Source organism: Cyanistes caeruleus, chromosome 1 (genome assembly GCF_971803275.1).
Source record: "Cyanistes caeruleus chromosome 1, bCyaCae1.hap1.1, whole genome shotgun sequence".
Taxonomy (NCBI): domain Eukaryota; kingdom Metazoa; phylum Chordata; class Aves; order Passeriformes; family Paridae; genus Cyanistes; species Cyanistes caeruleus.
In genome coordinates this window covers 43,814,938-43,826,319 of record NC_141701.1, presented here as the reverse complement: position 1 = coordinate 43,826,319, position 11,382 = coordinate 43,814,938, and the positions used below count along the sequence as shown (strand labels likewise).

The 11,382-nt window shown below is 40.4% G+C and overlaps 1 protein-coding gene across 6 annotated transcripts in view; it reads left to right on the top strand.

Moving 5' to 3' along the window:
* The first annotated feature begins 8,067 nt into the window (after positions 1–8,067).
* Positions 8,068–11,382, top strand: part of MEP1B (meprin A subunit beta) — a 31,139-nt gene continuing 27,824 nt past the window's right edge. For 2 of the 6 annotated variants that reach the window (XM_086889398.1, XM_086889370.1), the window contains exon 1: positions 8,118–8,178. Coding sequence is in view for 1 of the 6 variants with exons in the window: in XM_086889359.1 (XP_086745485.1) it covers positions 8,113–8,169 (57 nt within the window). In the remaining 5 variants the exon portion in view is untranslated. Of the gene's footprint in view, positions 8,183–11,382 lie in introns of all 6 variants that reach the window. The other 4 variants (XM_086889376.1, XM_086889359.1, XM_086889385.1 and 1 more) reach the window with 4 other exon arrangements.

The window sequence follows — 11,382 nt, the reverse complement described above, 5'->3', positions numbered from 1 at the left end:
CTTCGTCCTTTTCAGATGTTTTCTAAAACTTAAATATGTGATCAGTTGTATGTCTATACACTTTGAGTTTTTGGAATGGTGTGTATGCTGCTGAAATGATGAGATGTGACTGGTGATGCATCTGTGAGCTGACAAGTTACCTTATACCTTGGGTACTTCCAGCTATCAGAAAAGATTATAGGGTGGCCCAGATCTACTTTGTGCATCATTTCTTGCTTCCATGTTTGTTTCTTGCTTTCCCATGTAATGTTAATAGAGAAATAACATCCTAAAAGGCCACAGAAAGAGGCATGTAACACTTGCGGTCATTAACAAATCTTGTTATTTAAATGTAGATTTTCTGAGAAGATACAATACTTTCCTGAGAAAAAATGCAAGTAAATTTGGGCTGGTTGCAAGTTTTAACCAGGAAGGTGGTAGCTAGTTGATATATCCTTCTGCCCTCTGTTCTTGTGCTGAAGAAAACTTTGGTTATTTCTTGTGCTTTTGCATTCTAAGGACACACAGATGGTATTGCAGTAATAAAATTGACTTAATGTGTTACTTTAACAGACAGAAATGTAACAAAATTATGTAAATTTACTTTTTGTTAATTTATTCTTTCTAATCTAATTTTCTGATCTCTAAGTAAGCCTCTGTATCTTCTGAATCTCGTTATTAGCCCTTTGTTGCAGATTTCATTTGATTTGATTTTATTACAGCAATTCATATTTCTCTACTTAAGAGAGAATGCATGTGATGTGTTTAATTCTCATTGGCAGTATCTTGGTTATAAGATACTTGAGCTCTGTAAAACTGCCCTTTGTTGTCCAGTCTTAAGCTAGGGCCTTGGTCCCAGGGAGAGAGGGGTATTTTTGTGCACCCAGTTTATCTTCCAACAGGTAGTTGGAACTAGAAGGCTTTCTGTGTTTGGGAAACATTCCTGGATCCCTCTTTTTTAGATTTGACTTTTAAGTCTGGTGAGATTTGAATGAGTGTCTGTGGTGACTGCTATAAAAGTGAATAGTGTACTTTTTATATCCTTTGTTTTATTCAGAAACAGACACACCAGTTCCTGAACACTGTTAGGGGATGGGACAGTGTTTACTACATGTGGTAAAGTGTGCATTTGTGAAATGACTACAGAACCTGGCATCTAAGGCTGCCTTACTGCGAGACAGAAGAGGTGCAAGAATCTGAGGCATCTTCAGGTTTCTTTTAGAATCGGAGAAACAAGCAATGAAAGGGCACAAAAACTACATGGTCTGTTCTCCATGCAGGGTACATTTGCTCCAGAAATTAGGTTTGTTTCCTGTTGGGCTGTATTTGAAAACACATTGAAGACAAAATCAAGGGTGTCTGCAATGAGAAGGCATTTCAGTAATGTTAAAACTTCTACTTCCCAGGGAATTTCCAGACTTACTACTGTCAAAGCATGGGGGTTTTTTGTCTCATGGGTGGCGTAGGTCTATACAGTTTACTGTATTTCTCAGACTCTAGGTCTGCTTTGGGAAGGACCAGTTTTTACCTCTTCATTTTCCAGTTCTAACCAGCCTTATTTGTAACGTTTTTGTGGACATGCTCAGGAAAGAGCTAAGAAAGTGAATTTTACAATTACTGCCTCACCACAAGTCACACTGTTAGGAAATTGAGGTCAAGGAGGGAGGGGGGAGTCATCACTGCCAAATGCATTCTGTGGAATAGCATTTAATTCTATTTCAAATCTGTGCCTTAAAGTACTCTGTATATATTTAGAGGCATTCCTCAGCTCTGTGAAGCTGTAGGTTATTTCCCAGGTCTTAGAGACAGAATACTGTTATTATGACTTGCTTAATCTTATAAGGCTGTGTAGTCACTGAGAAAAGTGCTTCTCGCTGTTACTATACGTTCTTTCTCTACTGTTGTGTTTCTGTCACTCAGTTTTTCATTGAATGGCTTGGGTTAGGATGAACTTGAAAGATAATCTCATACCAACCCCCTGCCATGGGCAGGGGCACCTTCCACTGGGCTAGGTTGCTCAAAACCATCCTGCCTGGCCTTGAACATTCCAGGGCTGGGGCATGCACAGCTTTCTTGGGAAACCTGTTCCAGTGTCTCACCACCTGTTTTCCTCTACATGCATTTCCCTACAGCAGTTCTCATAAATATACGCTATGTGTTTCCCTCCCACTCCATTTTCTCTCTTTTCAAGTAGTCAGCAATTAAATTGCTACAATTATATTACTTGGCTACTAATTATTGTTTCATATTCTGGATGTTTTATAAGCTCCTCTGGCTGTGCCCTTAATATGGGCCTGGTGTGGGCCGCAGGGGTGAATACAGTAACCAAGAAGCTTAGCACCAATAATTTCCAGAGTTCTCCAGTCATGTTTACTTCTGTGGCTAGAGGAGTTTATCTTTCTCAGAATGTGTTTGCACTTGGAAAGAATCTGAAAGTCTTAGCAGATAGTTTTTATTGCTTTTAAACACATTTTAAGGCATTTACTTTGTTGTTTTCTGTAGGGGGAGGATCTGGTTTAGGATTGGAGAGATTAGGATCAGGTTGAAAATCAAAACCTTTTCTCAAAGCCTGGTTCTTTGATGGTAATAGCACCCTTTTTTTGCCTGGAAAACCTTGTGTTAGGTTCTCTGGTTTTGCAGGTATGGACTGAAGAGTGTGGAATGTTTTTTCTCCAAGGTAACTTCTGTGGCCCTACTGCAAGAGAAGGTGAGATTCACGTACCACCTTAGTTTTCAGACTGATCAAACTTGAGTAGTTTCTTGTACGATTTTATTTTTTTGTCTTTCATAATTCAAACCACCAGAGGGCACTGAATATTTTTGGGTACTCTCTAAATAAGTATTTAAGGGTGATAATTCAGTAAGTAGTTGTACTCCGGAGCACTATTAGATATGGAGTTTCTCTCCTGATGTTTCATAAAATGCAATAAATCTTTTATGAATTTTGGGGGGATTAAGAGACTGGATGGGGTCATTCCATTCTACAGAAAGAATACTTGCAACTTACTTTAAAACATTAAAATTAGAGATTTACGTACGTTGCTTTATCACCTGTGGCAAGTGAGCAGTGTTTCCCCCTGGACTCCACTCTGGGAAGGATGGAGTGCTCCCCTGTTCACGGGTGAGCATTAAATGCGACACGTACTTGCAGGAGCTCTCCTTGCCCAAGGGCGTTCTCCAGAGGCCTCTGGAGCTCGGGCGCTGTAGTGCAGGCGAGAGGCACACGGGGGCAGCTGGGGACTGATGCATTCTGTGACAATGACAAGGGGTTAGAGCTCCTTCCTGGCTTCCCGTTTTGTGAGGCTGCACACATAGCATCGCCCTCGCTCATTCCATCTGCTGCGGAGCTGTGAGCGCTGCCAGGTGCCCCGGCCAGGTGCCCTGCGTTATCCCTTCTTAGCATTCACGACAGTCTGGGGTTGGGACAGCCCTCTGGGGTGGAGGAGCAATTGTAGCAGCTAAGGTTTATACTGCCTCAGCTGAGACTGAATTCTCCCTGGAGTGTGCTTCTGCAGTGGAATGATAGTGGCCAGCCACAAGCACTTCAGTAGCTGCTCATCAGTGCCAGTTCGTTTCACACCGTAATCTGATTGATATTTATCGTGAAATGTGTTTGTGTAAAAACATGTCAGACATGATTCAGCACCCTGGGAGAGGGAGGGAGGTGTAATCCCGTATGAGTTATTTAATTTATGAAGCATTGTTTTCTTACACATACAAGAAATGATGGTTAAAGTATGTCTGAAGTGGTAGTGGGCAGGAAGGCGTGTGATGTTATACCTAAGGTTCTGCCATTTGCTTTTTAACCTTACTTTTTAATTTACCTGTAGCTAAGCAGGGCGAGGAAGCTGAAGGTCTGCTTCATTTTCTTGATAAACTCTTAATGAAAGCAAACATGCCTTGTTTGCTCCTCTGCAAACAGTTGGAACACTTGTGTTAGATACCTAGTGTAATTTTCACTTTTTTACATTACATCCCACATGACACCTGCTGGGTTTGTAAACACTAGAGCTTCCTAACTTTAAATATTTAAGTGTTCAATTTGTAAGATTCTGGATTTGATTGAGGGTCTATTATCTTTCGGGTTTATCTGACAACTCTTACCTTCATTGCTGCTTTGCCTCATCAGCCAAGGAGATAACACTGCAACAGTATCTCTCTGTTTGGGAGATTAACTGAAAAAGTGAACTTAATTTGTGGAAGATAATGCAGGAAGCTTGAGACAGGGCAAGGGGCAATCCACTATCTGAGGGTAATAGACCATCTAAGTATCCCCCTGCTCTTTTCACATTTGAGCTGTAAGCACTGCTGTGAGTGGGACACATAATGTTCTGCAAACCAGCACTTTTCATGTTATGTAATGAATCCATATCACTCAAAGCTGACACTGAAACTTGCCATCAGATAGGTTCCACCCAAATGTCAATGAGCAGTCATGAATCACCATTGTTTGCTGAGCAGTATACAGGTGGCAAAATTACCAAAGCATCTCTGCTACATTACAGAAGGTTAACAAAACTATTCAAATATGAAACTACCTACCAAAAATTCTAAAAAATCACTGTATTTACTATATCACTATATTCTACTAAAATCACTAATTTTACTTGGATTTATGGTTCTCAGTAGTTAACTGAAATTATGTTTTCCAGTTAAGTTCCTTTTGCTTTTAAGAGGGCATTCTTGCTCTCTTCCATTCATTTTTTCCAATCTCTCTTCCCCCATTACTGCCTCTTCCCATATTATTACAAAGCTTTGTAACTTTACAAAGAGGAGTAAAACAGATGATTCTTCCCATAAGGCATTGGATGATGCCTGATGAATGTTCCTTCTTCTGCAGCAAGGCAGGGGAAAAACACTGCAGTATCTTTATTGCTGTGCTGAGGAAGAGCCCACAGGCAACAGTGCCGCTAGGAAGGCATGATGACACAGTGCCTGTCCCAGGGAACATGCAGTCTGCTCTGGGATGCTCTCCATCTCTCTGATGCTCACAAAGCAAGATCAGCAGGAGATCCAGGCAGTCACTCGCAATTGAGCTGCAGCAAACTCCACAACAAGCTCTGATGTCTTTCATTTTCTTTGTTTCTCTTAGGCAGCATGAGAGCCTGTGGGGAAAGAAATGTAATTGACTGGCAAAAGCTCAGATTTTGCAGGTGTCTCTTACAGTTACTCAGGGCTCATTAGATATCTTAGCACTCGTAAAAGTTGTGAAACATGTTCAAGGCAAAGAATTGCAAGAAAGAAAAAAGCAGTCAACCAGTTAAAGACCTGCTCCTTTTCCTTTGCATTTAATGTTTCTATTTTTCTTCAGACTCAGAGCTTGCAATCAGGATACTAGTGGTCTACTTGCAGATCAAAATGTTAATGGAAACAACATTCTTGAATTCCACAGGTCTCTGACTGTGTCAAGAAAGGACATACATTATTTTGGCTGTCATATGTTAAGGAAACTTCTCAGCCTGATCATTCACAAGACTCTCAGGCATCTCAATCTGCAGCTTGCAAGCTGAGCTGCCTCAACCAGGTGCATTCCTCAACATATATGCCCTTGTAGCTGTGGAACAAAGACATAATCTAAGATGCCATTCTTTTTATTCTTCTGAAAATGCACACTGTCTATTCGAGTTGCACTACTCTATATCAATTCATCTCCAGTTATACTCTGTTATTTCTTACTGCGGGCCTCAGTCTTGGAGGTATGATATGGCTGTATTCATCTGGTAAGAAAAATACAAGGAGTCCCGTAGGAAAACCATGAAATAAAATAAGAGGTGTGTTGCCGGACCACAGACAGTAAGTTAGTAATAAGGCAAGGTGTTTGTCATTGTAGAGAACATAGTCACAAAAGTAGATAAGGTCTATTGAAAAAAATCTTACATGGTCAGACAGAAAAAGAACTTCCTGAAGACTGCACCTACATGAATTATTTTCTTCTCAACATGTATTAAAAAGCCCATTTTAGCTACTTCCTGGGTGACACTGAATTTTCTTTCAAGAGCTTCTATCTTAAAATCCTGAAGTTCTGTTATTAGCTTACTATTTATTTTTCCATTGCACCTTGCTTTATTTTACCAGATGACCGGTTGAGGTGTCAAAACTCTGAGTTTGTTTAATGAAAGAGCAGTGTGTGTTAGCATATAACTTTTGTGCCGTCTCTCTTTGGTGTCACTATATGCCAATTCTCACACCTGGTAATATTTTCTTTAGGTAATTCACGTTTTAGCCAGTCTTGAAAGCAGCAGTGGTCATGGTATAAAGTGTCATACAACTCTTCATGCCCCTATCTACTATTGACAAGAATTTGGTGTGAGCTCCTAGTTGATACATCTTAGAAGTGAGGATGGGGAACAGAGAGCAATTGTAGTGATTATTTCCATTTAAAAGGGAGCAAAAAAGCAGAGTGTTAGGCTTTCTTCCAGCATCAAGTAGTAAAACCAAAATTGTGCTATTTCTGTTGAGTTCACCATCAACAGAAAGCCCTTGTAAGGTATTTTTTAAGCAGGCATTATCATCATCACCATTCCTATTTACTGTGCTTTCGCTCACATCACAGAGTAGTTCTTACGTGTACAAGATGAATTCCTTTGTTTTGAAATAAGCCAGAATATGTTCTGCAGATCCCTGCCTTATGCAATGCAGTTGTTAACACTGATGTCCAGACCTTGGGATCAAATCAGAGCCAGACTAAAGAAGAACCCTTTCAGATTTGTGCAGCATAGGTGCCAGGTTCTTACACCAGATGTTTCAATGTATGTATTTGTTACACTTATTTGTATTTGTTTGAAGTAATGGTTACTGTGGGCATGGCCAGTCTAACCCAGGAGGCCTTCAAAAGCACTACCATCATTTTTCAGGGACCAAAGTTGTGTCTAAGGCCCTGCCATATTTGGTCCACTGTTGTGCATATTGACAAGATAAGACAATGAAGAAAACGTTATGGCTTAACTGGTGGGAGCTTGACCCTTAAGAGAAACAATGTGTTGGGAACTTAACCTGTGAGAGAAGAACAATACACAATGGAGCTATTGTTAACATGGAGGTGCTATCATGAGCCGTTGTGGCCTCATCTCATGCTCTGGCCAAGCGTGAGATGTCCTCATAACTGGAAAAATTCCACTCCAAGAGGAGGAGGCATGAGGTGTGGTTCTGGGGTGGAGGGGCTGAAAAGGACAAGATGCACACCATTTGGATCCAGGGATCCAAAGGTGGATTTGCACCTCGAAGGTGCAGTGTCTGCCTGCCCCTCCCACCTGAGCACCATGCTGCATCTCGTTCTCCTGCTCAGTGGCTTTTCAAAGAATCTGGGGGTTGGTATGTATTATTTGCTACTGCATCTAATAAAAACAAATCTGTTTTGCAATCACAGTTGGGTTTCAGGTATTTTCTGAGTAGGAATCCTCCAGAACCCATAACATTAATGACAATGAGGATGGAATACCCAGAGGACAAAAACTGATGAAAAGAAAGGACAGGACTTGGGCAGTGGGGCACGTGGTTGCACCAGGAGAGTGAAACGCATAGCTGTACTGAGAGACACTGTTCCATGTGTGCTTGGGGCATATGGGAGGTCAAGATTTCATCTGGGTACCCAGTTGTGTATACTTAGAAATGTTTTTCTGTGTCCAAAGTGTAATCACTTGTTGTTGCACGATGTATTGTAAACATAGCTCAAGTACTTTTCAGATTCCAGTAGGAAGAACTCTTAGTCCTTTGCATTTATGGTGTCTCTGGACGATACCACTAGAACAGAGTTATTTCTTCACTATTTTTGTCTTTGTTATCATGTCTTTATGTGAGTGCATTGGTAAAGATGTTTCAGAAAAAAGGAACCTCGGGCCATAGCGCCACCAGTGGAGCAACTGGGGTGGACATCAGAACTGTGAAGCACATTGTGAGACAAGCTTGAAACTTGTGCAAGTATTAAGCCCAAGCCATGGGAGGCTAAAAATCCCATGGGAGTATTGAAATATTGGGGAAAATTTGTGCAAACTCCTCAGAAATGCTCTAAAGAGCGGCTTTTCATCTTGAACACATGGCTGAATGTGTATTATTTACATACAAAGTTGCAGTTGAAAAGAATACGGAGTCAAACAAAACAAGGATATGTCCTTGAACAGCTTGAGGGCCAATATAATGTTGCAAAGGCAAGCATTTGTAGCTGCTGCTGCTGCACTGCAACCTGAGATCTCAGTAAGTTAGGTCTGTAAGTAAGGTTAAGTTTTAAATTAAAATTAATTATGTTAATAATATTAAGCGTGATTCCTCTGTTGAATAGTTGCAGTTAAGGTATAACTTAAGTTATAAGTTGAGTTAGGCATAAATTAAGTGTTGTTTTTTCATTACATTTTTTAATTTGAAGTATAAGTTAAAGTACTGTTGAGTGATATCAAGGTTTTAAGCCATATTCCTTTTTATCCTTGCTTCACTGTCCTTTTGTCACACATACACAGATAATTCCTGTTTCAATTCTGTTTTGATTTGGCTATATTTGGCTTCGTTGTGCTTGTTTTAACTTGGGGTGCCTTAACAGTTCTGTAAGTAGTAGAGTGAATCTTGTCAACAAACTTTGTCGTGCTGTCACTTAATATTGAATCTAGTTTTTGCTGATATCCTTGCTCATGATTCTTTAAGCGTTCTCTAAATCTTGTTCATAATCTTGGATGCTGGAGATTGAAAGAAATTACTGGTGCTAACCCCAAATTTCTTGTAAAGAGAATGCATTTAAAACTAATGCACAGGATACTAATTTGCTAGCTATGTCTGTTCAGGGATGTGATATTAAACACCCCACAGAAGATACTTAACCAAGGCCTGAGTGTCCATGGTATATGTTGTGAGATTGTATACAGTGAATGAAGGAGGAAGGAATAAAAGTGGAAATTTTTACTGGGCAAACTGGCACTCTGATGCAAAATCCCTGTTTGTTACCGTGAGAAATAGACTGATTAAGACTGCTCCCCCAGCATATAAAAATGTGATAATGACTCTTTTGATTAATGAAACAGGAAATCCTCTGGATGAGATAATTGAAAAAAATACAGCAGCTAGGTAACCTTGGGGAGTGGAGCCCCCGGGGAAGTGCTGGGAATTGGAAAAAAACCTACCAATTGGGCTATTGACACCACATGGTGGCTACATGCCAGAATTAAGATTTCAGGAAGAGATGCAGAAATCCAAGTAACTATTCATGATTTGTTACAAGCATTTTTTACATTTTGCTTTCAATCTTGTGTTAGTAGCAAATGGATTTGTAGTGTTATATTCTGTATACACACAGCAACAAGAGCAGCCTTACAAGTTCCTATTTTTTATGTGTTTTTACAAAGTGTATCATATAACTTGCGTTTCAGTCTTTTGGAGTGGAGGTTTCATTATATGAGTCTTAAAGGATGTGCTGCAAGTTCTGCAGTATGACAGAAAAGGATGTGAGGTTTTTGCAATAGTGTTGGAGAGCTACACTGAGCAGAACCTACAGAGTGCAGGCTGGTCTGTGCCACTTTTGGGGAAGGGCTGGTAGTTAGCTATCCACACAGCTGCCCTCATACTTTGATGTGAACAGAGCTAGCTGATTTCCTTCAAAGGAAAACTGGGAGAGCAAGGTAGCTAGGTGACCTCTACCTGGGAGATTGTCAAGGAGCTAAGCACAATGTGAACGTGTCCACTGAGGTCCTGTGTGATGTGGCTCATCTGCCGAAAGACATGATGTCATACTGGGGTATTGCAGGATACAGAGCCGAACATCAAATACCTTACAGCAGTTTTCTGGAGTTGTTAGGGCTTCTAATGTAAATCACAAAGTTTCATCTGAAAATTATGACCTTTGCTGTTTTTATAGCCTTGATCATAAGCCTATTCACAAAGAAAATAAGTCTTAGAGCAGCACAAAAAACTTAAAAAATATTTTCCATAGCTTGGTCTAACATTTTAATAATATTACTTTACTTATAATCATCACTTTAAGTAATTTTCATACTTTTTCTATTTTTGTGATTTGTAATATTATACTGACCTGCCTTCACTATTTATTTAAAACAAAACTCAGTTCATATTTCTCACCATTGTTGAATAAAACTATTGTTCTGGAAGTTATCTTTCCTCTCCTTTGCAGTGTATGCCAATGTTGAAACAACACTCCCTATTGTCCTGCTGACTGTACTTTATTATCATTGTGGGATGGTTTTGGCACATATGGACTGGATGCCTTTGGATAAAACTAAAATCCTCCTGATTAAAAACCTCTTTGTGTAGAGAAAGGATGAGAAAAGCAGAGACATTTTCAGATGTATATGGTTTGATTTTAAATTGATTTTACCTTTGTTCCAGAGTAGTTATTCTATAGTTGCACTATTTTAAACAATAGGAAAATTAACATCCACTCACTTTAGGTATTAGGAACATCACACCTTCTACTCATATACTCCCCAGTGGAACTATTGAGTCAGTTTTCTTTTGGATTATGCCCTCCCTATCCATTCAAGGTCCTGTGCAGTTTTACTTTTCAGGTGCAAAGGTATAGTATCAACCCCCCATGGAACCTGGTTCTGTGGCTGCTGAGGTGATAGCAGCAGAAGCAAAACAGGTTACTATCACCATTCCAGGGGAACAGCACTGGTGCTGAGTACCTGCTAAAAACTTATGTCAGTGGGAGTAGGAGAAGGGGTGGGGAGATGACTTCTCTTCTGTTTTAACAGGGTACCTTAGACTCATACCACCCTTGGAAAAAACATCTGGGTGACTCTGGCTAAAGCAGCCAGACCTTATGATACCTTAGCACTGCAGTGCCTCAGAACCCATTCACCATGTGTCTGATCAGTGTCTTTCTCACTGCCCACAAGCTGTAACAGTTATGTGACAGCACTCCTGCATCCATGTCCTGTCCAGCTACCGGATTCTGGCAACAGCTGTCCCACCTCAGGAAATCCCCCACTCTGCCCCCAAAGGAGCTGTGGATTTTAGGCACCTTGAATGCAGATAGTTGTACCACCTTTAAATTTATTAGCACAAGAAATAGCCCTATAACTTGGTGGGTCAGTGCCACAGTACCATGGTATTAAAATACTTCACACTGGTATAATTCAACCATAGCACAGGTAACCCTGAGCTTTAGTACATGTATACAACTCTCACAAGGTGTCTTCTTAATCTGGGGACTGAACTTAGGCCAGAGTGCCAATGGCAATTAAAGGTAGTCCATGCACTGTAAGAAAACTAACCCTCTTCAAATATAACTACTTCAGTATGCATCCAACAAAACCAAACTCACCACTGTCATACTCAGAGCATACATGCTTCATACATACTCCTGACTACAGAGATACAGCTAAATTCCAGAACACTACCAAGATAATCACTGCCTCTTTGTTGGCTCCTGAGGCTGCAAGTGCACAAGCCCTCATGAGACTG